We start from the raw sequence: 23,422 nt of genomic DNA, 5'->3' as shown, positions 1-23,422 counted from the left end.
GTGAATCAATATATATAGGGCAATTAGTGCTGAGTGGGACATAGTATAAGGAATAATTGTTTTATTCATTAAACATAGAGCACTAACTATGTGTTAAGTGCTATCTGTGCTAAGTATTTGGATTTCAAAGAAAAGTAACAGGGACAGACTACAGACTCGTGTAATTTAATCTGGTGAGTAACGTGTGGTGACTCAGTTGGGACTAGCTGGGGAAAGATTTGGGGTTTCTGAACCAATAATGTAAGGAAAGAAAGAAGAATAGGTAAGCTGAGTGCAGAGTGGGTGGTTATTTCTATTAGCAGAAAAAGCCAATACACAGAAAAGAGATGAGCTGAAATGACCAACTTTAATCACCTCCACACAGGTGGGTGAACTCCCTTCAGCCGGCAAGAGTGACCCGCTGGGGAGGGATGATCTCGACTCCTGATGCTGTGCTCCAGGCTGTAATCAAGCGCTCCCTGGTGGAGAGTGGCTGTCCTGCTTCTATTGTCAACGAGCTGATTGAAAATGCCCACGAGCGTAGCTGGCCCCAGGGTCTGGCCACACTAGAGACTAGACAGATGAACCGACGCTACTATGAGAACTACGTGGCCAAGCGCATCCCTGGCAAGCAGGCTGTTGTCGTGATGGCCTGTGAGAACCAGCATATGGGTGATGACATGGTGCAAGAACCAGGCCTTGTCATGATATTTGCGCATGGCGTGGAAGAAATATAGAACTCGACTGGCTATCAGGAAGAGATGGAAATCAGAGAATCCCATCACTCCAGCAGCTGGGACCTGAGTCCTCCCCACTATCCTTAATACTGTGGCTTATACCTGAGCCACACATCTCCCTGCTCTTCTGGCACTGAAGGGCTCTGGGGTACTTTGCTCAGCCTTTCAGGTGGGAAACCCAGATTTCCTCCCCTTGCCATATTCCCCTAAAATATCTATCAATTATCAGTCTGGGTGGGAAAGCCCCCACTTCCATCCATTTTCCTGCTTAGGGTCCCTGGTTCCAGATATTTTCAGAAAGCACAAAGAGATTCATTTTCCCTGGAGGATCAGGGCAGAGTGAGGAATCTCTAATCGTCTGTCTCCTCCAAAATCAGGGAACCAGAGCAGGCAGGCCTATTGACTCTAAGTAGCAGACATCCTGAAGAAATGGTAAGGGTGGAGCCAAATCTCTAGAAATATGTAGTGAGGCCAGTAATTGGCCATCACTGATGGCCCTTAGGGAAAGACTGGACCTCTGTGCCAAGCAGTATCCTTGTTCAGCCCACCTGAAAGGTGCAGGTTCCCACGGGGTCTACTAGTATGCAAGCTGGGATACTGAACATTTCCAGATGAGCTCTTCTTTCCTACAAGTTTTCATAATTAGAGAATGCCAGGATTTAGGGTAGGGGTTAGTCTGTTGGGGTTGATGTGTTCAGCAAGAAGCTGTCTAGCTTTTGCTAAAATGTGGTCGGCACTGCCTCTTGTGGCATGAGCCATAATTGTTCCATAGACCCCTCTCTAGCCCTGTGACTAGAGTTAGTTATTTTGGTAATTTCCTTTTGCCATTGTTTGTTTATATTTCGTAAACCCTACCTACTGCCCACTTTTTTTTTTTTAAGAATGGCCTGATCATGGCTATCCCAGCCACATTGTTGGCAACTTAATTTATTTACTTCCTTTTTTTGTTTTTTAAGAAAGGAAAAAAGAAAAAAAAATCAAACTTAAAGCTTTTCTTTTGATGTTCCTATTGTGGGGATTCTGGATAGGGTGGGACAGGGATGGGGGTGTGTTTTATATTTTTCCTTTTCAGCACAACCTTTGGCTTTAATATAGGAAGAGCCAAGGGAGTCCTCGGCTGAACTTATAATATCTGCCCCAAACCTCTGTATCCGCAAGTGAAATGAGGAGCTTCCTCTATTCCTGTGAAGGATATGACAGTCCAGCATCTATGCCTGTGCCCTCTGGAAAAATTTCCTCCTAGCCCTTCTAGGACCTCATCATAAAACTCGGGGTTTAGAGTATTCATTTTGAAGGCAACACCCGCTTCCCGAAGTTTCCTTGGGGCTGTATAGCTGGGTTCTAAGCTTCACCATGCAAATCAGATAGAAATGTTATCTTTGTCTCTAAGTACAGGCTGTGCTGTGCCTCACCCACACCCCCTTGGGGACTTCAGTTCCATTTCAGGTTACCTAGGACATACCTTGATTCCTAGAGTGACTGGCAGAGTAAGAGAAGGGGAGGGATAGTAGGTGTGATTATTTTAATATGTGGGTGGGAATGTGGTTGGAGATAGAAAGGCTCCTCCCTACCATGTAACGGCTTCTTCTCTTCTCAGAGTTTTATTCCAGGCTAGCTTGCTGCAGGTCTGGGTAGTTGGATCATGGCTCCACTGGGACTGGGGTAGAGGGATACAGCTTGAGGGGAGTAGGGTTCCAGCTCCGGGACATTGTGCTCAGGAATTTGAAAACGCTGCTATACTTATTCTGGTTACTACATTTCTTCCACTCCCCATTCCCCTACCTGCCTTACCAAGGCTCATACTCTCCAGTCCTTACCCTCAGATGGAGCCAGGAAGCTCAGTGAAAGGCTTCCCTACCCTTTGCACTAGTGTCTCTGCAGGTTGCTGGTTGTGTTGTATGTGCTGTTCCATGGTGTTGACTGCACTAATAATAAACCTTTTACTCAACTCTCTAAATTTTAATTCAACATTACTCCCTTTTTTGTGAAGGTTTCCCCTCTGCTTTTTGCCTTTCTCTCATCTTAATTCCCCTTCTTCCTTACTTTGTTACCTACTCTTACCTTAGTGCTAACTTCTCTTTCAGGAGGATGTCTGTCTGGGAGTAGTGCTCACTTCACACTGGCTCTCCTGTGTGTGCCCTCCTACATTGTTCTCTCCTATCTCCTGTTCTGTAGCAGTCAAAGCTCTCTCTAATGATCTGAACTGTGTGCTTACCAGGGTCTGCCTTTATCCTAAATTCCATGTCTTTCCTGAGTGCTCCTGAGTTTTTGGGATACTTTCTATAAAAGATATGTATGTATCTTTTTCCTTTGTCCCACAAGCAACTTTGCTTTAGAATCTGGAATTCCACTGCAGGCAGAGAAGCCTCCACCCCTCAGTGTTTCCTAAGAAAGTAAATGTGAGGAGGGAAATGTACTTGCTGAGGTTTCATAATTATTTACTTATAAAAATAGTCTTCAAAAGTATTTGCTGCTACCTTTTCGGCGTGGTGGCACACGCCTGTGATCCCAGCTCCTCAGAAGGCTGAGGCACGAGAATCGCTTGAACCTGGGAGGTGGATGTTGCAGTGAGCCAAGATCATGCCACTGCACTCCAGCATGGGTGACAGAGCAAGACCCTGTATCAAAAAAAGAAAAAGAGGAAATCTTCTCCCCATCCTCAGAAGTATGTTTAAATTTGTTGAGCATTTATCATGCACCTAATGTAAATCTAATAGTACTCTAGATACTCTAGTGGCTTGAAAAAAAAAAAAAGGCATTTCTGTGCTCACTGAGTCTGCGCTTCTATGCACACAAGGTATGATTATAAAATACTGATAAGCATGTCACAGTATAGAGCATAAGAGGCAATGTATGTATCCTAGTGACATAGCAGTGCTTTTTCCCCCTTAAACTTTAAAATTACTTTTAGAACTTGCTGCTCATGCTTGTGAATATTATGAATGGTGTCATATCTTCCTTTTAGGGTAGATTTGATTTTTAGAAACAAATATTCATTGAATGTCAGAGTGAAGATGAGGAGGCTTATGTAGCAAAATGGTACCTACCTATAAAGAACTTAGTCCCTAATGGAGTGAATATATAATAAGAGATCGTAAATATGCTAAGTGGATTTACTAGTAATATGTGAGCCAACCATGATAAAGCCACTGATTCTGATGGGTATCAGGAAAGGCTTTTCAGGAAGTGTTATTTGTTCTAGGTCAGAGGTCAGCAAACTACAGGTTACAATCCCACCGCCTGCTTTTGTAAAAACTTGATTGGAATACAGATATGCCCATTTGTTTCTATATTGTCTGTGACTGCTTTCACATTACAACAGCAGGGTTGAGTAGCTGCAACAAAGCCTAAAATACTTGGTCTTATACAGAAAAAAATTTGCCAACCCATTCTAAACTTTTAAGGTCAGGAGAATTTGGGGAAGGAGGGAGTAGAAAGAACACTGTGTCACCCAGGCTGGAGTGCAGTGGCACCATCATAGCTCACTGTATAGCCTCAAACTCCTGGGCTCTAGTGATCTTCCCACTTCAGCTTCTGAAGTAGCTGGGGCTACTGCACCTGGCATTGTCTTAATTTGTTTTAATACTATTAAAAATTTTTCTTTTTTCAGGCCAGGCGCTGGCTTACGCCTGTAATCCCAGCACTTTGGGAGGCCGAGGAGTGTGGATCACGAGGTCAAGAGATCGAGACCATCCTGGTCAACATGGTGAAATCCCATCTCTACTAAAAATGTAAAAAATTAGCTGGGCATGGTGGCGCATGCCTGTAATCCCAGCTACTCAGGAGGCTGAGGCAGGAAGAATTGCCTGAACCCAGGAGGCGGAGGTTGCGGTGAGCCGAGATCGCGCCATTGCACTCCAGCCTGGGTAACAAGAGCAAAACTCCGTCTCAAAAAAAAAAAAAAAAAAATTTTTTTTCCATCTCTCAATGACTTTGATACATTCTCTCTTTTTTTTTTTTTTTGAGATACTGTCTGGCTCTGTAGCCCAAGCTGGAGTGCAGTGACACAATCTTGGCCTACTGCAACCTCCACCTCCTGGGTTCAAGTGATTCTCCTGCCTTCTTAGCCTCCCAAGTAGCTGGGACTACAGGCATGTGCCACCACGCCTAGCTAATTTTTCCATTTTTAGTAGAGACAGGGTTTCACTGTGTTGGCCAGGCTGGTCTTAAACTCTTGATTTCAAGTGATCCGCCCACCTTGGCCTCCCAAATTGTTGGGATTACAGGCATGAGCCACCGTGCCTGGGCTAGCCCGTTTATCTAAAATTTAGATAGAGTCTTGAGAGATTCAAGTTAAACAGTTCTGGGGATAGAAGACATCACAGGAGAGAGATGTTCTTCATTTTGTAACATTAGGAGATATGCCCTATTGCCCTACTGTTAGCCTGATCTCTTCATTATATAATGTCGTGATTGATTGATTTTAACTGGCTAGCTGACAAATATATGCCTTGAGAAAAGATGGCAGCTAGCAATACAGCTCTGGTTGTTTGTTCCTGAAATAAGAACAGGGACCCAGTATTGACAGATCTTCTGACTTTTCAAGAAACTGGACATATGAAGGTTTATACTAATTTTTTTTTTCTTTGAGACGGAGTTTCACTCTTGTCACCCAGATTGGAGTGCAATGGTGCCATCTTTGCTCACTGCAACCTCCGCTTCCCAGGTTCAAGCAGTTCTCCTGCCTCAGTCTCCTGAGTAGCTGGGATTACAGGCGCTTACCACCATGCCTGGCTAATTTTTGTATTTTTAGTAGAGACAGGGTTTCACCATGTTGGTCAGGCTGGTCTTGAACTGCTGACCTCATGCGATCTATCTACCTCGGCCCAAAGTGCTGGGATTACAGGCGTGAGCCACTGTGCACCATTATGTGCTAAATTTCACAACTTTTAAATGTTAGCTCAAATTAAAAAAAAAAAAGCTGTGGGCCAGGCACAGTGGCTCATGCCGTAATCCTAGCACTTTGGGAGGCTGAGGTGGGAGAACCATTTGAGCACAAGAGTTCAAGACCAGCCTACAAAACACTAAGACCTCATCTCTACAACAACAACAAAACTTTTTTTAAGTTAGCTGAGTGTGGTGGCATGTGCCTGCAGTCCCAGCTGCTTGGGAGGCTGAGGTGGGAGGATCCCTTGAGTGCAGGAGTTGGAGGATGCAAGGAGCTGTGATTGCACCACTGCCCTCCAGCCTGAGCAAGAGAGAGAGACCCCATCTCTTCTTTTTTGAGACAGGGTCCTGCTTGGTTACACAGGTGGAGTGCAGTGGTGTGATCTTGGCTAACTGCCACCTCCCCGTCCTGAGACCTCATCTGCTTAAAATGCTTGTGGGCAAAAAACAAAAAGGTCCACCAATTTGCACTTTCTTTTAAGTTGAGATCCCAGCATGGATAAAAACAAATAAGGGTAAAGGATATGTTGAAGAACGCAGAGACAAATGCAATCTGGAGCAGAGATTTATTGGAAGATAAATAATGAAATAATGGAATCTAAGACTAGAAATAATTTGGGGCCAGTTTTTGGAAGGCCTTGAATGCATGCTAGGGAATTTGGACTATTTTACCAGTAAGTTTTTGAGAAGAGGAATGACTTCCAACCCATTATTCTGGAAAGAATGCAAGAAACTAAAAGAATGCAAGAATGGGAAAAATGTAAGAAACTGGTGTCAGCAGTGTCAATGAAGCAGAGGATAAGGGTTTGAAATTCTGCAGGAAAGAGAATGACATTTGGGAAGAAAAATTGACAGGTTTTAGTAACTGATTAGATTCGGCCAACATTTATGGTGTACCTGTCATGTGTTAAACAGTACCAAGCATTTGAGATATATAAATAATTGAGGAATAAGACTAAAGGGGCCAGTGCCTCACGCCTGTAATCTCAGCACTTTGGGGTCCAAGGTGGGAGGACTGCTTGAGCCCAGGAGTTTGAGAACAGCCTGGACAACACAGCAAGACCCTGTCTCTACAGAAGAAAAAAAAAATTGGCATGGTGGCACGTACCTGTGGTCTCAGCTACTTGAGAGGCTAACATGGGAGGATCACTTTTTTTTGGCGGTGGGGAGACGGGTGAGTCTTCTAATAGAAAAATACATGTGTAACAGTATCAACACATATCTCTGGCAATCCAGACAGTGCTGAACTTCAGTTCTTCACCTTGGTGGGGGTGGCCTGTACGTGATGGGAGGATCTCTTGAGCCAAGGAGATCGAGGCTGCAGTGAGCTGTGTTTGTGCTGCTGTACTCTAGCCTGGGTGTCAGAGTGAGACCCTGTCTCAAAAAAAAAAAAAACAAGAATAGACTTTAAAGGAATTTGTATGTTACACACACTAGAACAACAAATAATGGGAAATACAGAATAGTATGTTGCTAATAGATATGGACTAAATACAATGGGACAATGGGAAGGAAAGGGGCCAACTATGTACCTGGCGGAATGTGGGAAGGAAGGCTTCGTAAAGGAATCATCAGAGCTAAGTTCTGAACAGGATTGGACATTGGCAATAAGGAAACATAATGGCCAGATTATTTACTGTGAGGCATTATTTTAAGCATTAAACATTAATTTAGTCATCCCAACAACTTTTTAAATAAAGAGGCACTTGCTGAGTGTGGTAGTGCATGCCTGTAGTTCCTAGCTACTTAGACGGCTGGGGCAGGAGGATTGCTGGAGCCCAGAGGCTATGGTGAGCTATGACTGTGCCACAGCACTCCAGTCTGGGTCAACAGAGTAAGACCCATCTCTTAAAAAAACAACACCACGGTGGGTCATGGTGGTTCATACCTGTAATCCCAGCACTTTGGGAGGCCGAGCTGGGCGGATCACCTGAGTCAGGAGTCCGAGACTAGCCTGGCCAACGTGGCAAACCCAGTCTCTACTAAATACAAAAAATTAGCTGGGTGTGGCAGCGGGTGCCTGTAATCCCAGCTACTCAGGAGGCTGAGACAGGTGAATCACTTGGATCCAGGAGGCAGAGGTTATAGTGAGCTAAGATCGTGCTACTGCACTCCAGCCTGGTGACAGAGTGAGACTCCATCTCAAACAAAACGAAACAAAAATGGGCAAATAAGCAAAAATAAGTCACAGATAAAGATGGAGGTTTCAAGACTGCATGGATGAGAACATGGTATCATTAACCTAAATAGGAGTAGAAGAGGATGAGCAGGTTTTGGGGAGGAAGCAATGAGTTCATCTGGGGAACACTGGGTTGGAAGTACTCCCACATAGATGTGTTTAACTAGGAAATGGAAACATGGTCTGGAGCTTTTTTTTTTTTTTTTTTTTTTTGAGACGGAGTCTCGCTCTTGTTACCCAGTCTGGAGTGCAATGGCGCGATCTCGGCTCACCACAACCTCCGCCTCCTGGGTTCAAGCAATTCTCCTGCCTCAGCCTCCTGAGTAGCTGGGATTACAGGCATGCGCCACCATGCCCAACTAATTTTTTGTATTTTTAGTAGAGACGGGGTTTCACCATGTTGACCAGGATAGTCTCGATCTCTTGACCTCGTGATCCACCCTCCTCGGCCTCCCAAAGTGCTGGGATTACAGGCGTGAGCCACCGCGCCCGGCCTGGTCTGGAGCTTAAGAACAAGAAGCTAGGGCTAAAGATGTGGATGGAGTAGTTATCTGCCCAGAGGAGATCAAGAAATGCTAGGAATGCATGCAAACACTTAAGGAAAGAACAGGAAGAAAGCTAAGAATGGGACTTGAGGAATTCCAGATATAATCTGGAACAAAATCTGGCAAATAGCTGCATAATAAAGTTGGCTAATTTTTTAAAAGTAATTTTGAAGTAATGAATCACTTAAATGTGGCTCATAAACTAGCTGTGAAGGAGTTCCAGGAACGTTTTGTGCCATGAGAACATTCCTGACACAAGTCGATGAGGTCATTTCAGCCCAAGTCCTAGAATGATTTGCTTTACTGGATAAACCGCAGAGACCCAAGCCTCTTAAAATTTGGAACAAGTCACTGGGCACAGTGGTTCACACCTATAATCCCAGGACTTTGAGAGGCAAAGGTGGGTGGATCACCTGAGGTGAGGAGTTTGAGACCAGCCTGGCCAACATGATGAAACCCCGTATCTACTAAAAATACAAAAAATTAGCCAGTTGTGGTGGCCTGAGGCATGGAGACTGAGGCAGGAGAATCACTTGAACCTGAGAGGCGGAGGTTGCAGTGAGCTGATACGCACCATTGCACTCCAGCCTGGGCAGCAAGAGTGAAACTCCATCTTAAAAAAAAAAATTTCCAGGCCGGGCGCGGTGGCTCAAGCCTGTAATCCCAGCACTTTGGGAGGCCGAGGCAGGTGGATCACGAGGTCAAGAGATCGAGATCATCCTGGTCAACATGGTGAAATCCCGTCTCTACTAAAAATACAAAAAATTAGCTGGGCACGGTGGCACGTGCCTGTAATCCCAGCTACTCAGGAGGCTGAGGCAGGAGAATTGCCTGAACCCAGGAGGCGGAGGTTGCGGTGAGCCGAGATTGCGCCATTGCACTCCAGCCTGGGTAACAAGAGCGAAACTCCATCTCAACAAAAAAAAAAAAAAAAAAAAAATTTGGAACAACTCAACAACTTGGAAGAGGATAATACTAAGTTCTTGCTGGGTGCAGTGGTTCATGCCTATAATCCCAGCACTTTGGGAGGCCAAGGTGGGTGGATTACTTGAGCCCAGATGTTCAAGACCAGCCTGGGCAATATGCTGAGACTGTGTCTCTACCAAAAATTTAAAAATTCACTGGATGTGGTGGTGCATGCCTATAGTCCCCAGCTACTGGGGAGGCTGAGGTGGGAGGATCTCATGAGCCCAGGAGATGGAGATCACAGTGAGCCAAGATCATGCCACCTCACTACAGATTCAAGACTCTATCTCAAATCTTATATATAGTTCTTCCCCAACTTTAGCTTTAAAAAATGTTAGTTATGGCTGGGCGTGGTGGCTGATGCCTGTAATCCCAGCACTTTGGGAGGCTGAGTCAGGAAGATCACGAGGTCAAGAGATCGAGACCATCCTGGCCAACATGGTAAAACCCCATCTCTACTAAAAATACAAAAATTAGCTGGGCGTGGTGGTGGGCGCCTATAGTCCCAGCTACTCGGAAGGCTGAGGCAGGAGAATCGCTTGAACCTGAGAAGTGGAGGTTGCAGTGAGCCGAGATTGTGCCACTGCACTCCAACCTGGTAACAGAATGAGACTCCACATAAAAAAAAAATTTTTTTTAATTACATAAAAGTAATTTTAAGGCCAGGCCTGGTGGCTCAGCCTGTAAACCCAGCACTTTGGGAAGCCAAGGTGAGAGGATCACCTGAGGTCAGGAGTTCATAACCAGCCTGGCAACATGGTGAAACCCCGTCTCTACTATACAAAAATAAGCCGGGTGTGGTGGCATGTGGGTGTAATCCTAGCCACCCGGGAGGCAGAGGTTACAGTGAGCAGAGATCACACCACTGCACTCCAGCCTGGGCAACAGAGCAAGATTCCATCTCAAAAAAAATGTAATAATGATTTTAAGATCTGATAATTTATTGCTGAAAAGATCATTATACAGTGAGATTACCTAGTCAGTAAAGAGAAGGAACTTCATGAGGGATGGGAGGAGTTGGGCTGTCACATGGAGATGATCAGCCAGATTAGATGGAAAGTATCTTAGTTGAAAGATGTAAAGATAAGAAAAATGGCAAATTTAGGAAGGGTATGTTTCCAACCTTTATTATTATTTTTTGAGATGGAGTCCCTGTCACCAAGGCTGGAGTGCAGTAGTGCGATCTCAGCTTATTCCAACCTCCGCCTCCCAGGTTCAAGCGATTCTCCTGCCTCAGCCTCCTGAGTAGCTGAGATTATAGGCACATGCCACCATGCCTGGCTATTTCTTTTTGTGTGTGTGTATTTTTAGTAGAGACAGGGTTTCACCATGTTGGTCAGGCTGGTCTCAAATTCCCCATCTCGTGATCTGTCTGCCCTGGCCTCCCAAAGTGTTGGGATTACAGACGTGAGCCACTGTGCCCAGCCTTCGGCAGTATGTTGATAATAGCATCTTGTGTTTGATTAGACGGGGAATTGAGGTTTCTGGAATAATGTGATGAAAGCAGTGTAATTGCACTAATGTAGGGTGGATTTCAGTGTGGTGAAACTGGGGCACCTTGAAGGCCATTGTAACAGGCATGAATTAAGATGATGGAGGAAGTAAATGATGAATCAGTGATGGGCATGGGAGAAAACAAAATTTCAGGTAATTAATTCTTAAAGCTGGAAATGAAGGAATTGAGTGAGTCGTGGTATCAACAAAAACGGGAAAAGTTCAGGATGATGATTCTGAGAGAGAGAAGTATTGTTTGAATATTAGGTGATACTAGGTCAGCTGTGCAGACATGTAGGCAGCTGGAGATAAAGGATCATGGTTTAGCTGAGGACATACCTGGAAGGGTGGCTCTGCGATTTTGTCTTGAGAGAAGAATGAAGCTTTGGTGAAATTCCATAGGAGGGGGAAGAAAGCAAATAAGGTGGAGAAACAGTGTACTGAGAAGGAGAAAAACAGTAAGTGTTTCTGAAGGCCAGTAAGAAATCAGTGGTTTCAAACATACAAAGGATGGAGATTGAGAAGAGATTATTAAATTTGTCTGGTGGTTTCTTAATATCTAAAAAACTTCAGGAGGCTGGGCATAGTGGCTCATGCCTGTAATCACAGCACTTTGGGAGGCCGAGGCAGGTGGATCACTTGAGATGAGGAGTTTGAAACCAGCCTGGCCAACGTGGCAAAACGCCATCTCTATTAAAAATAAAAAAATAAAAAATTAAAAAATTGCTGGGCATAGTGGCAGGCACCTGTAATCCCAGCTACTCAGGAGACTGAGGCAGGAGTACTGCTTGAACCCGGGAGGTGGAGATTGCAGTGAGCCAAGCTTGAGCCACTGCACTCCAGCCTGGGGGACAGAGCAAAACTCTATCTCAAAAAAGAAAAATATCAACACTTCAGGAGGCAGAAACCAGATGACAGGGTATCTGATGGTATGGAACTGGAGGAAGAAAGGTATACATTTTATTAAAAAAATAAAAGGAAGTAGAAAACAATGTGGAGATTTGAAAGTGTCAAATGAAGGTAGGGTTTTGTTTGTTCTGAATTCATGAAGGATTGATCCAGTGGAGTAGAAAAATTTGAAGGTGTTATAGGAGGATATTTATGGAAGGTTCCTTACCAGATTTAAATGAGTGGGACTATAGGCCTAACTGGAGAAGGTTACTTCAGGGAAAATATGCAAGGCTACGTACTGTAGAAGGAACTAAAGAATGCAAGTGGGTGTTATGTGAATATGTAAAGAACGGTGAGAGAGAGGGGACCAGATCATGCAAGGTAAAGAAAGGTAAAAGAACAGACAGGATTTGTTGGAGTAGAAGAGGAAGGGTGAAGGAATTGGGGAGTTGGGGTGGGCATATGGGGATGGTAGAAATTTAAAATGATCTATTGTATATGAAGGTTCGAAGCCTTGGACTCTCACCCACAAAAGTTACAAGAGAAGCATTTGAGAGTAAAAGGGATGATCTTCAAGTAGCAAACTACCTCTGCCATATTTCCCTTCTTGGTCCAGATCCTCCATTTTGTAAACCATGGAGCCTTCTTCCCTTCACAGCATAGTCGTTGGTTGCCCTCTGCTGGTCAATTCTGGTCTTGCTCTCCAGACATTTAAATATGAGAGCCTGTGCAAATTGGGATTTGGTAGGAAGCAGAATCGTGAACCTATGAGATTTTATAAATTCATTCAATACATAGTTGATCACATTTATAAAGCCTTGTAGAGGAGATACAAATAAATAAAATACACAGAGCTAACTCAAGAAGCGTATAGACCAGTCTGAAGATTAAAACATGTACACATAACTACTGTAAAAAACACCCATTTATGCAACACATTTTTTTTTTTTTTTGAGACAGTCTCGCCCTGTTTCCCAGGCTGGAGTGCAATGGTGCGATCTCGGCTCACTGCATCCTCCTCCTCCCGGGTTCAAGCAATTCTCCTGCCTCAGCCTCCCAAGTAGCTACGATAACAGGTGCACACCACCAAGCCCAGTTAACTTTTTGTATCTTTGGTAGAGATGAGGTTTCACCATGTTGGCCAGGCTGGTCTCGAACTCCTGACCTCATGGTCCACCCGCCTTGGCCTCCCAAACTGCTAGGATTACAGGCATGAGCCACTGCCCCCAGCCGCAACAAATTTTTAAAAATATCTATAAGGCCTTGTAGAGGAAATACAAATAAATGAAATCCACAGCCCTAACTCTCAGGAAGCTTATAGACCAGTCTGAAGATTAAAATATGTACATAGTCGGCAGGACACAGTGGCTCATGCCTGTAATCCCAGCACTTTGGGAGGCTGAGGCGGGCAGATCACAGGGTCAGAAGTTCAAGACCAGCCTGGCCAATATAGTGAAACCTCATCTCCACTAAAAACACAAAAATTAGCCAGGCGTGACTGCACACACCTGTAGTCCCAGCTACTCAGGAGGCTGAGGCAGAAGAATCGCTTGAAATCACCTGTAATCCCAGCACTTTGGGAGGCCCAAGTGGGCAAATCACAAGGTTAGAAGTTCAGGACCAGCCTGACCAACATGATGAAACTCTGTCTCTACTAAAAATACAAAACTTAGCTGGGCATGGTGGCACACGCCTGTGATCCCAGGTACTCAGGAGTTGAGACAGGAGAATCACTTGAACCCAGGAGGCGGAGGGTGTAGTGAGCCAAGATTGTGCCACTGCACTCCAGCCTGGGCAACACAGTGAAACTCTGTCTCGAAAAAAAAAAAAAAAAAGATGAGGGCATAGGATGTGGTGGGCAACAAGTGGTCAGAGAAGACTCCTCAGGAAAACCAACATTTAGGTAGAGAATGAATAGAAAGTGTGGAAGAGAAAGATTATTCCAGGCAGAGAACACCATGAGCAAGGCCAAATAACTACCAGAAACTAAAAGAATGCCAGTGGACAGAATGTAGTGAATATGGAAGAGTGGTGAAAAAAAAGGGGTCATATCCTACAACACAGAAAGCAGCCATGGAAGGGTTTAAGGTCCTGGACTGCAGTGTGGATGCTTTAGTGCAGCTTTATATGTATTACTTCGTATATACCACTACTTTCCAAATGAAGGCTCTAGCCCAGCCTGCGCTCACCCCTGAGAAAAGTGAGTAGATTTGAGACATATTTAGAAGGTAAAATAAATTGAATTTGTTTTTATTTTATTTTATTATATTTTGTATGTGTGACAGAGTCTCGCTGCTGTGAGTCACCCAAGCTGGAGTACAGGGGTGGGATCTTGGCTCACTGCACCCTCCACCTCCTGGGTTCCAGTGATTCTCCTGCCTCAGCCTCTGAAACAGCTGGGACTACCGGTGCCTGCCACCATGCAGGCTAATTTTTGTATTTTTAGTAGATATGGGGTTTCACTCTGTTGGCCAGGCTGGTCTTGAACTCCTGACCTCATGATCCACCTGCCTCAGCCTCTCAAAGTGCTGGGATTACAGGTGTGAGCCACCATGCCCGGCCCCGTTTTTATTTTATATTTATGTTAGCATATCAAGGGAGAGAGTCCTTTTATGCAATTCAGTGAATGGTGATGGTGGTGGACTGATAGGTAGCTGGAGTGATCAAGAACATCAGAGAGGAGGGGTCTAAAGAATTTTGGAAAGTGTTAATGGTGAGGGACGGGGAGGTGGTGTGAGGGTCATCCTGGAAAGAACAGCCAGAGCAGTGTTATGAAGGTGGTAAACTGTAAGGTATAACTGTGTAGAAAGCTCTCTGCATTACCCTTGAGCCCAGTGCCCTTTGGGATCCTTTTTGGAGAAAAGGCTGTGCAAGAAGTACAAAAAGAACATCCTCGGCCAGGTGTGGTGACTCATGCCTGTAATCCAGCATTTTAGGAGGCTAAGGCAGGTGGATTGCTTGAGTCCAGGAGTTTGAAACCAGTCTGCGGAACATGGTGAAATCCTGGAACCCATTCTCTACTAAAAATACAAAAAGTTAGCTGGGTGAGGTGGTGCATGCCTGTAGTCCCCGATACTGAGGAGGGAGGATCGCTTGAGCCTGGGAGTTTGAGATTGCAGTGAACCGAGATCTCACCACTGTACTCCAACCTGGGCGACACAGTGGGACCCTGTCTCAAAACAACCCTCCGAAACAACAACAAAATCCTCAACAAGCAGGCTAGATTCTCCCCACAATCAGAAATTAGGGAATAAGAAATATGGGGTGAGATGAGTATAAGAGGGTTAGGGGTTAAAGATGAGATTAATGTCCTTGCTTGGTTAATACATATAGATAACTTAAAATAGTACCTGGCATACGATAAGCATTCAATAAAAAGTAAGAATTATCTTCTCACAACTTAGCTCTAGCTGGATCTGCAGTGATGTTTCAATAGGCTATTCCCTTCTAGTCCTGTACACCTCAGGGAAATCCAGATGAGAGAATGCCCTCTTCAGTGTAATCAGACCTACAAGGTGTGACTTCTGGTCACAAAATTCAGAGGAAACTCTAGGTTTGACTAATATTGCAAAACAGTCACTCACATTCCCAGACAAAATGGAATCCTTCAAACAAATTCTTCTCTATGCCCTCAAAAAAATGAGACATGTGACAAAGCTCTCCTACCAAGCCTAAAGTTATAAAATTCTGAAAATGCCTTGCAGTCTAGCAGCCAATACAGTCGTGCATAATTAAGCTTCCAAGATCACTCCCATCCTCCCAAATCCAGGGGTAAGACCTTTTGGCAGCTTCCCTTTTGGAGACAGAAAGGAAAAGTGCACAAAAGACACGTGCGAGAACTAGGGTTACCTTTACATGTTGGGAAGGGGGTTAAAAAAGTCGCCATCAGGCCGGGCGCGGTGGCTCGCGCCTGTAATCACAGCACTTTGGGAGGCTGAGGTGGGCGGATCACCTGAGGTCAGGAGTTCAAAAACAGCCTAGCCAACATGGTGAGACCCCCGTCTCTACTAAAAATACAAAAATTAGCCAGGTTTGGTGGCACATTCCTGTGGTCCCAGCTATTCGGGAGGCTGAGGCAGGAGAATTGCTTGAACCCGGGAGGCAGAGGTTGCAGTGAGCTGAGATCACGTCACTGCACTCCAGCCTGGGCAACAGGGCAAGACTCCATCTCAAAAAAAAAAAAAAAAGGTGATCGTCACGAACAGGATTCGAACCTGTGCGGGGAAACCCCATTGGATTTCGAGTCCAACGCCTTAACCACTCGGCCACCGTGACTTCCAAAACCGCGCTTTGCCGCGCTCTTACAGAAGGAGTCCGCACTGCAACCGGGGAAGGCAAACAAGAACGAGAAGTAGGGGCCCGGCCGCGAAACACACACCATAGAACTCCCCACCCCTAGCTCCTTACCTCCTACCTACGCCACTCAAAGAAAAAGTGTCGGATGAACCGGGTGACCCAGGGAGGGAGCGGTCTCCTGCCTAGCGAAGAGCGAGGTCTCAAGGAGCTCACATCTACTTAGGAGGCGATGGCGAGGCCTGCGGAGGAAGCAGCCGAGGGAAGGGACTGGGGCCCCAGGGTGGCGGCTAGGGAACTTTTGGGTTAACAAGGGAGGGGGGTGCTGGGTGGGACCAGGCGCGAGAGGTGAGGGAGACTCAGAAGAGTTTAAATAGGGAGCTCCTGGGAATGAGAGTTTAAATAGGGAGCTCCTGGGAATGGATGGAAGGAAGGAACTTATTGGGGAAAGGGGTTTGGGGTTTTGGAGGACGAGGGGCTCCGCGGGGTTAGGAATGCGCAAGGTGAGAGCCACGCTGGGCTACGGGATGGGGTTCCTCTGGGGACGGGCAGCTGCCTGGGGTGGGATGGCGAGGTGACACTGCCGAGCTGAGGCAAAAAGACGGAAAGGGCTTCGCGTCTGCTAAGAGCTATCTCTGGAGAATGGCGCCCCCTCCAGGAAGCGTTCTCCTCCCCGGAGGCTCCCGCCGCCGCTGCCGGGGAGGCCGCCAGGGTCGGCCCGCACCGGGAGCTCCGCCGCCGCGCCCGGCCTGCCGGCAGGGGGCGCAGCGCGGACCGGGGCCGGCCCAGGCGGCGGGAGGCGGCGGCCGCGGCGGCGGGAGGCGGCGGGAGGCGGGCGGAGGAGGAGGCAGAGGAGGCGGGAGCTGAGCTGAGTGGGGCGGGCAGCGGCGGGGCCCGAGCCGGAGAAGATGGCGGTGCGGAAGAAGGACGGCGGCCCCAACGTGAAGTATTATGAGGCCGCGGACACCGTGACCCAGTTCGACAACGTGCGGCTGTGGCTCGGCAAGAACTACAAGAAGGTACGCGGGCCGGGCCGGGCTGCGCGGCGACCGGGGGCGGGACAAAGGGACAGCGGCCCTGCAGCCCCAGGATCCTGCCCACCCTCCAGCCGCCCCGGCCCCTCCCCCGCGGGCTCCGGAGTAGCCCCCCGCGCGCCCTCCCGCGCGCCCGCGCCCCTCCTCCAGCCTCCCTCTCCCCGCACCCCCAGCCTCCGAGCCCAGCCCCCGCCCTCACTGCTGCGCCCTCTGCCCCTTGTTTTTCTCCACTGCCCGGCGGGCCCCGATGCCATTAGCCCACCTTCCCCCTCAGCCATCGCCCTCCTGGCTTTTCTGGGAGAGGCGGCCGGCCGGGAGTGGACCGGGTGCCCAGTGAGCTCCCCCGCAAACCCGAGCGTGCCCGCCAGAGCTCCCCACAGAGCCAGGTACCAGCGGGGCTGAGGCCTCCTCGGTGCTTTGTGTATGTTCAGAGAGAGAGGATGGAAAGCAGGAGGGTAAACAGTCACACAGCAAGCCGCTGACTGCTCATCAGCCTGAAAAAGGTCCCCACCCTGGGATCACCTGTCTCCGCCGCTCATCCTCCACCTTCATCTAAGGGGAAACAGAATCTCTCAGGGAGCCGGGGTATAGGAGTTCCTGGGTAGCGGCCCCTTCTGAAACCTTTCCTCGATTTTACAATGAAGTCACCCTGCAACCTAGCTTTGCAATACCCTGGGTTTGGGGTCCAGAGGTTAGGGTGAGCTTTCTGTCTCTAGCCCCTCACCCCCTAACCCCAGAACTGGAGATCATAAGGTAGTGAACAAAGGGTTCAGGAATCCTTACCTGTCTTTTCTACCAAACCTCTTCCTGGTGTCGTCTTTGTCTCTAGGCCTGGTTTTCTCTGGAAATGGTCTGCCTCTCTTTCTCACTACTCCCAGAGAGGGGTTCTCTTTGTGGCTTTCTTTCAGCTCCATGGTTCTTCCTGCCGGCTTTCCAACTCGTCAGAAGTGTGCTTAGTGGCTTAGGAGAACTTCCTACTGATCCTGGTTATGAGACTAGCTCTGCCCTTGGGGTCTCTCTGGGTGTCAGAATCCTGACAAATAGCCGCTGTTTCTATGGCTGGTCTCTGCCCCTTTGTGAGGCTCTTGTTCCCCGGCCTTTTGACCTTTTGCAGGGAGATCAGGCTAGGGGCTTAGCCTGTGGCCTTGGGGTGATTGACAACTGTGACCTGGTTCAGCTTCCATGCTCTTAGTTCTTTGTCATTTACCTTTCCCTTCACAGATGTCTTTTCACCTCTCACTGAGAGGTGCTGTCTTCTTTGTGATGAGGGTGGAGAAAACAGGTCAAAAGGTAAAAAGAAAGTCTCCTGGCTCAGGTTCAAATTAGAATGGAAGACTAGGATGCTACTAGGTAGCATAGTGTGGAAACAGTGAAGCAGGGCCAGGGTTACTTGTCTCAGATACGGTTTCCTCCGACATGGTAGATGTCTTGCCTCCATCAGGCTAAGTAGCCGATGGCACTTCCTGTCTAAGAGTGCCTATGAAGACGTTTATACCCATTCTTCAGAAACAAAATGCACAAGCTCACTCTCTCAGTCAGCTTGCCCTCCTTCACTTCCTTGACCTTTTCTTGTTAGGCTACATTATAGGGGGAATCACAGCTTTACGCAGAGTTCCCCTAAGAAATACACTTTTGTCTCTTAGAGCCCCAAAGGTATTGCTTCAATGACCTGATCTCTATAAAACTCCAGAATTTTACAGCCCTCAGTGCTGTGGACTGAAGATGAGGTGCCAAAGTAATAGGGTCCTGCAACTCCAATTTCAGAGTGTAGCTGAGGATGAGTAGTAAGCTTCCCTCTTCCCTCCACACTGGCAACCTGGGCTGGTGGCAGCAGTATTTCAGCTTCCTGGTTGGGGTGTCCAGGGCCTCCCTTCTGCCATTTTCTTTATAGAGACTAAATGGAGTGAAAGGCAGTATTTTCTCTGCTCCAAATGCTTCCAGAGCGCCTGGGGGAGAAATATGGGAGATAGTGGACAATTCATCTGGGGTCTATTTTTCTTTTTTTTCTTTCCTTTCCCTCTTTTTCCCTAGTATATACAAGCTGAACCACCCACCAACAAGTCCCTGTCTAGCCTGGTTGTACAGTTGCTACAATTTCAGGAAGAAGTTTTTGGCAAACATGTCAGCAATGCACCGCTCACTAAACTGCCGGTGAGTGCAGAAGTTGGGGGGAGGGTGGGAGGCTGGTGGTGAATCCTTCAAACTGGAGAGTTGTATTTTTTTTTTAAATTGTGAATTTTGTAATTTTTGCAGTTTGAGTTATTTTCTACCATTCCTATCCCTGGTCAGGGCATTATTGGCTTGGCCTAGTCCCCAATTTACCATTCCTTTTGTCTTAGTAATACTTTGTGCAGAGTGCCTGGGATTAGTCCACAAGTCTCTCATGGTGTGGTGAAAAGGGGACTTGAGATTTGGATTTGCACGGGCTTGTGTTCACATCCTGGCTTTGCCACTTCATGGCGCTGTGACCTTGGGCAACATTCATCAGTCTTGGTTCCTTCATCTCTAGATGAGATTAGTAAACTTACCTTGTAGGGTTTCTATAGTGGTACCTGAGGTAATTCAGTAAAGTGTTAGCATATATTGGTTTCTTTCACTCCCCTCTTCCAGGCCACATGATGCAATGACACAGGGGTTAAAGAATTTCAGCTTTGAGGCTGGGCACGGTGGCTCACGCCTGTAATCCCAGCACTTTGGGAGGACAAGGCGGGCAGATCACCTGAGGTCAGGAGTTCGAGACCAGCCTGACCAACATGGAGAAACCCCATCTCTAATTCTGTAAAAATACAAAATTAGCTGGGCATGGTAGTGCATGCCTGTAATCCCAGTGACTCAGGAGGCTGAGGCAGGAGAATCACTTGAACCCAGGAGGCAGAGGTTGCGGTGAGCCAAGATCACGCCATTGCACTCCAGCCTGGGCGACACAAGCGAAACTTCATCTCAAAAAAAAAAAAAAAAAGATCTCCCTCTTAGCTTTGAGAGGGAGATCTGCTGGCTCTGTGGCTCACGCCTGTAATCTCAGCACTTTGGGAGGCCAAGGTGGGTGGATTACCTGAGGTCAAGAGTTTAGGACCAGCCTGGCCAACATGGTGAAAACCTGTCTTTACTAAAGAAATAAAAAAATTACCTGAGTGTGGTGGCGGGTGCCTGTAATCCCAGCTACTTAGGAGGCTGAGGCATAAGAATCACTTCAATCCAGGATTCGGAGGTTGCAGTGAGCCATGATTGCGCCATTGCACTCCAGCCTGGGTGACAAGAGCAAAACTCCGTCTCAAAAAAAAAAAAAAAAAGAGGCCAGGCATGGTGGCTTATACTTGTAATCCCATCACCTTGGGAGGCTGAGACAGGTGGATCACAAGGTTGAGATTGAGACCATCCTGGCCAACTTGGTGAAACCCCGTCTCTACTAAAAATACAAAAAATAGCCGGGCGTGGTGGTGGGCACCTGTAATCCCAGCTACCTGGGAGACTGAGGCAGGGGAATTGCTTGAACCCGGGAGGCAGAGGTTGCAGTGAGCCGAGATTGTGCCATTGCACTCCAGCCTGGGCGACAGAGTGAGACTTAGTCTCAAAAAAAAAAAAAAAAAAAAAAGAGAGAGGGAGGGAGATCAGTTCAGCATGGGATTTTGTGAAAGGATTATTAAGTTATGAGAGAATTTACAATGGAACCTTGACATGCTTCTTCTGTATCTTAATTTTGTAGATCAAATGTTTCCTAGATTTCAAAGCTGGGGGCTCCTTGTGCCACATTCTTGCAGCTGCCTACAAATTCAAGAGTGACCAGGGATGGTGAGATGATTCTCTCTATTCTTCTTACATTTAGTTTAGAGGAAATCCCCTGTTTTGACTCCCTGGGGTCTTTCTGGGGTAGAAATTCTTGTGAGTCTATTTTGCTAGGTCAGTAGACCTGACTTACTAGGTCAGAGAAATGGTTGGGAGTCAGAGCCAAAACAGTCTCCAAGAGTGAGTGTGTGAGTATCAGTGTGTGTTTTGTAGAGGAAAAGGGATTCTTAGGTTGGCATCTCAAACCTTTTTTTGTCCCTTTGGAGTAAGCACAGAGAGTGATTCATGGAGTTGAGATCAGTGAACCTCAGATCCCAGGTGATTTTGGCAACAGCTGTGAGCAAGCTTGCCTCCTAATTTCCCATATTAAGAAGTCATGGCTAGGCACAGTAGCTCCCACCTGTAATCCCAGCACTTTGGGAGGCTGAGGTGGGCAGATTACTTGAGGTCAGGAGTCCAAGATAAACCTGGCCAACATGATGAAACCCCATCTCTACTAAAAGCTAGGTGTGGTGGCCTGCCAGGGTCACCCGGGCTACTTGGGAGGCTGAGGCAGGAGAATGGCTTATACACGGGAGGCAGAGGTTGCAGTGAGCCGAGATCTCACCAGTGCACTCCAGCCTGGGCAACAGAGCGAGACTTCTTCTTAAGACAAAAAAAACAAAGGCTGGGCGCGGTGGCTCACGCCTGTAATCCCAGCACTTTGGGAGGCCAGGGTGGGTGGATCACGAGGTCAGGAGTTCAAAACCAGAATGGCCACATGATGAAAACCCATTTCTACTAAAAAATACAAAAATTGGCTGGGCATGGTGGCTCGTACCTGTAATCCCAGCTACTTGGGAAGCTGAGGCAGGAAAATGGCTTATATACGGGAGGCAGAGGTTGCAGTGAGCCGAGATCCCACCACTGCACTCCAGCCTGGGCTACAGAGCAAGACTCCATCTCAAAAAAAAAAAGGCCAGGTGCCGTGGTTCACACCTGTAATCCCAGCACTTTGGGAGGTCAAGGCAGGCAGATAACAAGGTCGAGATCGAGACCATTCTGGCCAACATGGTGAAACCCGGTCTCTACTAAAAATACAAAAATTAGTTGTGTGTAGTGGTGCGTGGCTGTAATCCTAAGGAATAGGGAGGCTGAGGCAAGAGAATCACTCGAACTTGAGAGGCGGAGGTTGCAGTGAACCGAGATCGCGCCATGCCTTCACCTCATCTGCACACCAGAGCTATACCACTCACTAGATTATTGCCTCTTCACAAGGCGGCGTTACGATTTCCAGAATCCGTCACGCATGGACCGCAATGTGGAAATGTTTATGACCATTGAGAAGTCCTTGGTGCAGGTAATAGGCATATCCCCTATTTATCTCTCTTCCCTCAGTGAGAATCTGAAGCACTCCTTTCCCATAATCTCATTATGTTTCTTCTCTCCACAGAATAATTGCTTGTCTCGACCTAACATTTTTCTGTGCCCAGAAATTGAGCCCAAACTACTAGGGAAATTAAAGGACATTATCAAGAGACACCAGGTAAATGGTCTGATCAGGAAAGGTTTCAGAAACTCCATGACTCTTTTCCCGATGTTTTCCATACCAAGCAGCAGCCCTGCATTACCATGTTTTCTACTTCAGAGGTGGCTCTGTCTACTTGGAAAAAGAGTAGAGTTAAAACCTTGAGTCTGTCTTTTTCTGTCTGCTTCTCCCATTAGTCAGTCCTGACAGATTTGCATTACTGTTCCTAGAGACTATGTTGGCCTAGGGGAAAATAGTATCCACATCCACTAAGCTAGAGATTGCTTGATTTCAGATAAATGAAATTCCTGCTCTTTGGAACTTTATAATAATGAGCAGATGACATTGGTAGTGACATACAGTTGACTTTAAATTCCCCATGTGTAGATTGTCTGTTCAGAGGATTGTTTGTAACAATTTTTAATTCTTTGACTTTTCTGCATTATTAGCACAATTCCAGCTATTTCCCTCTGCCACTTAGCTGGCATGTGCTTAGAGAATGCAAACTAACTTTAATATCATTCTAAGCAAAATATGATTAGGAAGGCAGCTCTGTGACTAAACTTTGAGTAATTCAGAGGGGACCATAATTTATCTGCTTCTTGTACCATCCAGGGAACAGTCACTGAGGATAAGAACAATGCCTCCCATGTTGTGTATCCTGTCCCGGGGAATCTAGAAGAAGGTGAGACCTGTTTTTTTCTGGCTATTTGAATGGATGGCTTGGAGTAGGAGGCAGAGGACTAAGATCACCATTCAGTATCTGGGCTCCTGTTCTTTCAATCTTGAATCCTCTTACCTCCTTAAGTTCCTGTTACCAAGTCCCTTGCTACAACAGGAGAGCACTTTAGTTAGGGCTTATATACAGTATTTTTTTGTGTCCCTCTTTAGCTTATCTCTCTCCCTTCTCTGCCTCTATCCCCAGAGGAATGGGTACGACCGGTCATGAAGAGGGATAAGCAGGTTCTTCTGCACTGGGGCTACTATCCTGACAGGTGAGGATGGGTTCCTGGGGCAGGTTTAAGTATAAGAGCCAGACCCAGAAGCCCTAGAACATCTCGCAGAGCAAGAAGCCACTCTTTTAGAGTTATTTTTAGGTCACTTAATTGGTTCTCCTGTCACCTATT

General features: G+C 46.8%; 2 protein-coding genes, 1 long non-coding RNA gene and 1 other non-coding gene across 16 annotated transcripts in view; 2 read left to right on the top strand and 2 right to left on the bottom strand.

Moving 5' to 3' along the window:
- RNF41 (ring finger protein 41) overlaps positions 1-4,006 on the top strand; it is a 34,311-nt gene extending 30,305 nt beyond the window's left edge. For all 8 annotated transcript variants that reach the window (XM_012450453.3, XM_064377219.1, XM_012450455.3 and 5 more), the window contains one exon: positions 365-4,006. In XM_012450453.3, coding sequence (XP_012305876.1) covers positions 365-716 — 352 coding nt within the window. In that variant the 3' untranslated portion in view covers positions 717-4,006. The remainder of the gene's footprint in view (positions 1-364) is intronic.
- A 2,151-nt stretch (positions 4,007-6,157) lies between these two features.
- Positions 6,158-16,605, bottom strand: LOC135275393 (uncharacterized). 2 transcript variants are annotated; one of them, XR_010342993.1, is made up of 3 exons: positions 16,086-16,605; positions 12,267-12,403; positions 6,158-6,977 (listed from the first exon to the last, which is right to left on the bottom strand). It is a non-coding gene; the product is annotated as an uncharacterized LOC135275393 (long non-coding RNA). The 2 variants fall into 2 exon arrangements; XR_010342992.1 differs by lacking the exon at positions 16,086-16,605 and having other exon boundaries at positions 12,267-12,786.
- On the bottom strand, positions 15,872-15,953 carry TRNAS-CGA (transfer RNA serine (anticodon CGA)). Its single transcript has one exon. It is a non-coding gene; the product is annotated as a tRNA-Ser (tRNA).
- Positions 16,606-16,820: 215 nt separating the features above from the next.
- The window catches only part of SMARCC2 (SWI/SNF related, matrix associated, actin dependent regulator of chromatin subfamily c member 2), a 30,468-nt gene continuing 23,866 nt past the window's right edge, over positions 16,821-23,422 (top strand). For all 5 annotated transcript variants that reach the window (XM_064377216.1, XM_064377215.1, XM_064377214.1 and 2 more), the window contains exons 1-7: positions 16,821-16,990; positions 19,037-19,156; positions 20,709-20,794; positions 22,046-22,127; positions 22,221-22,313; positions 22,911-22,980; positions 23,221-23,290. In XM_064377216.1, coding sequence (XP_064233286.1) covers positions 16,880-16,990; positions 19,037-19,156; positions 20,709-20,794; positions 22,046-22,127; positions 22,221-22,313; positions 22,911-22,980; positions 23,221-23,290 — 632 coding nt within the window. In that variant the 5' untranslated portion in view covers positions 16,821-16,879. The remainder of the gene's footprint in view (positions 16,991-19,036; positions 19,157-20,708; positions 20,795-22,045; positions 22,128-22,220; positions 22,314-22,910; positions 22,981-23,220; positions 23,291-23,422) is intronic.

Source organism: Aotus nancymaae, unplaced genomic scaffold (genome assembly GCF_030222135.1).
Source record: "Aotus nancymaae isolate 86718 unplaced genomic scaffold, 86718_ANA_hifiasm-v0.15.2.pri h1tg000016l, whole genome shotgun sequence".
Taxonomy (NCBI): domain Eukaryota; kingdom Metazoa; phylum Chordata; class Mammalia; order Primates; family Aotidae; genus Aotus; species Aotus nancymaae.
The sequence above is the reverse complement of the archived record's forward strand: the minus strand, read 5'-3'. Positions and strand labels throughout refer to the sequence as shown.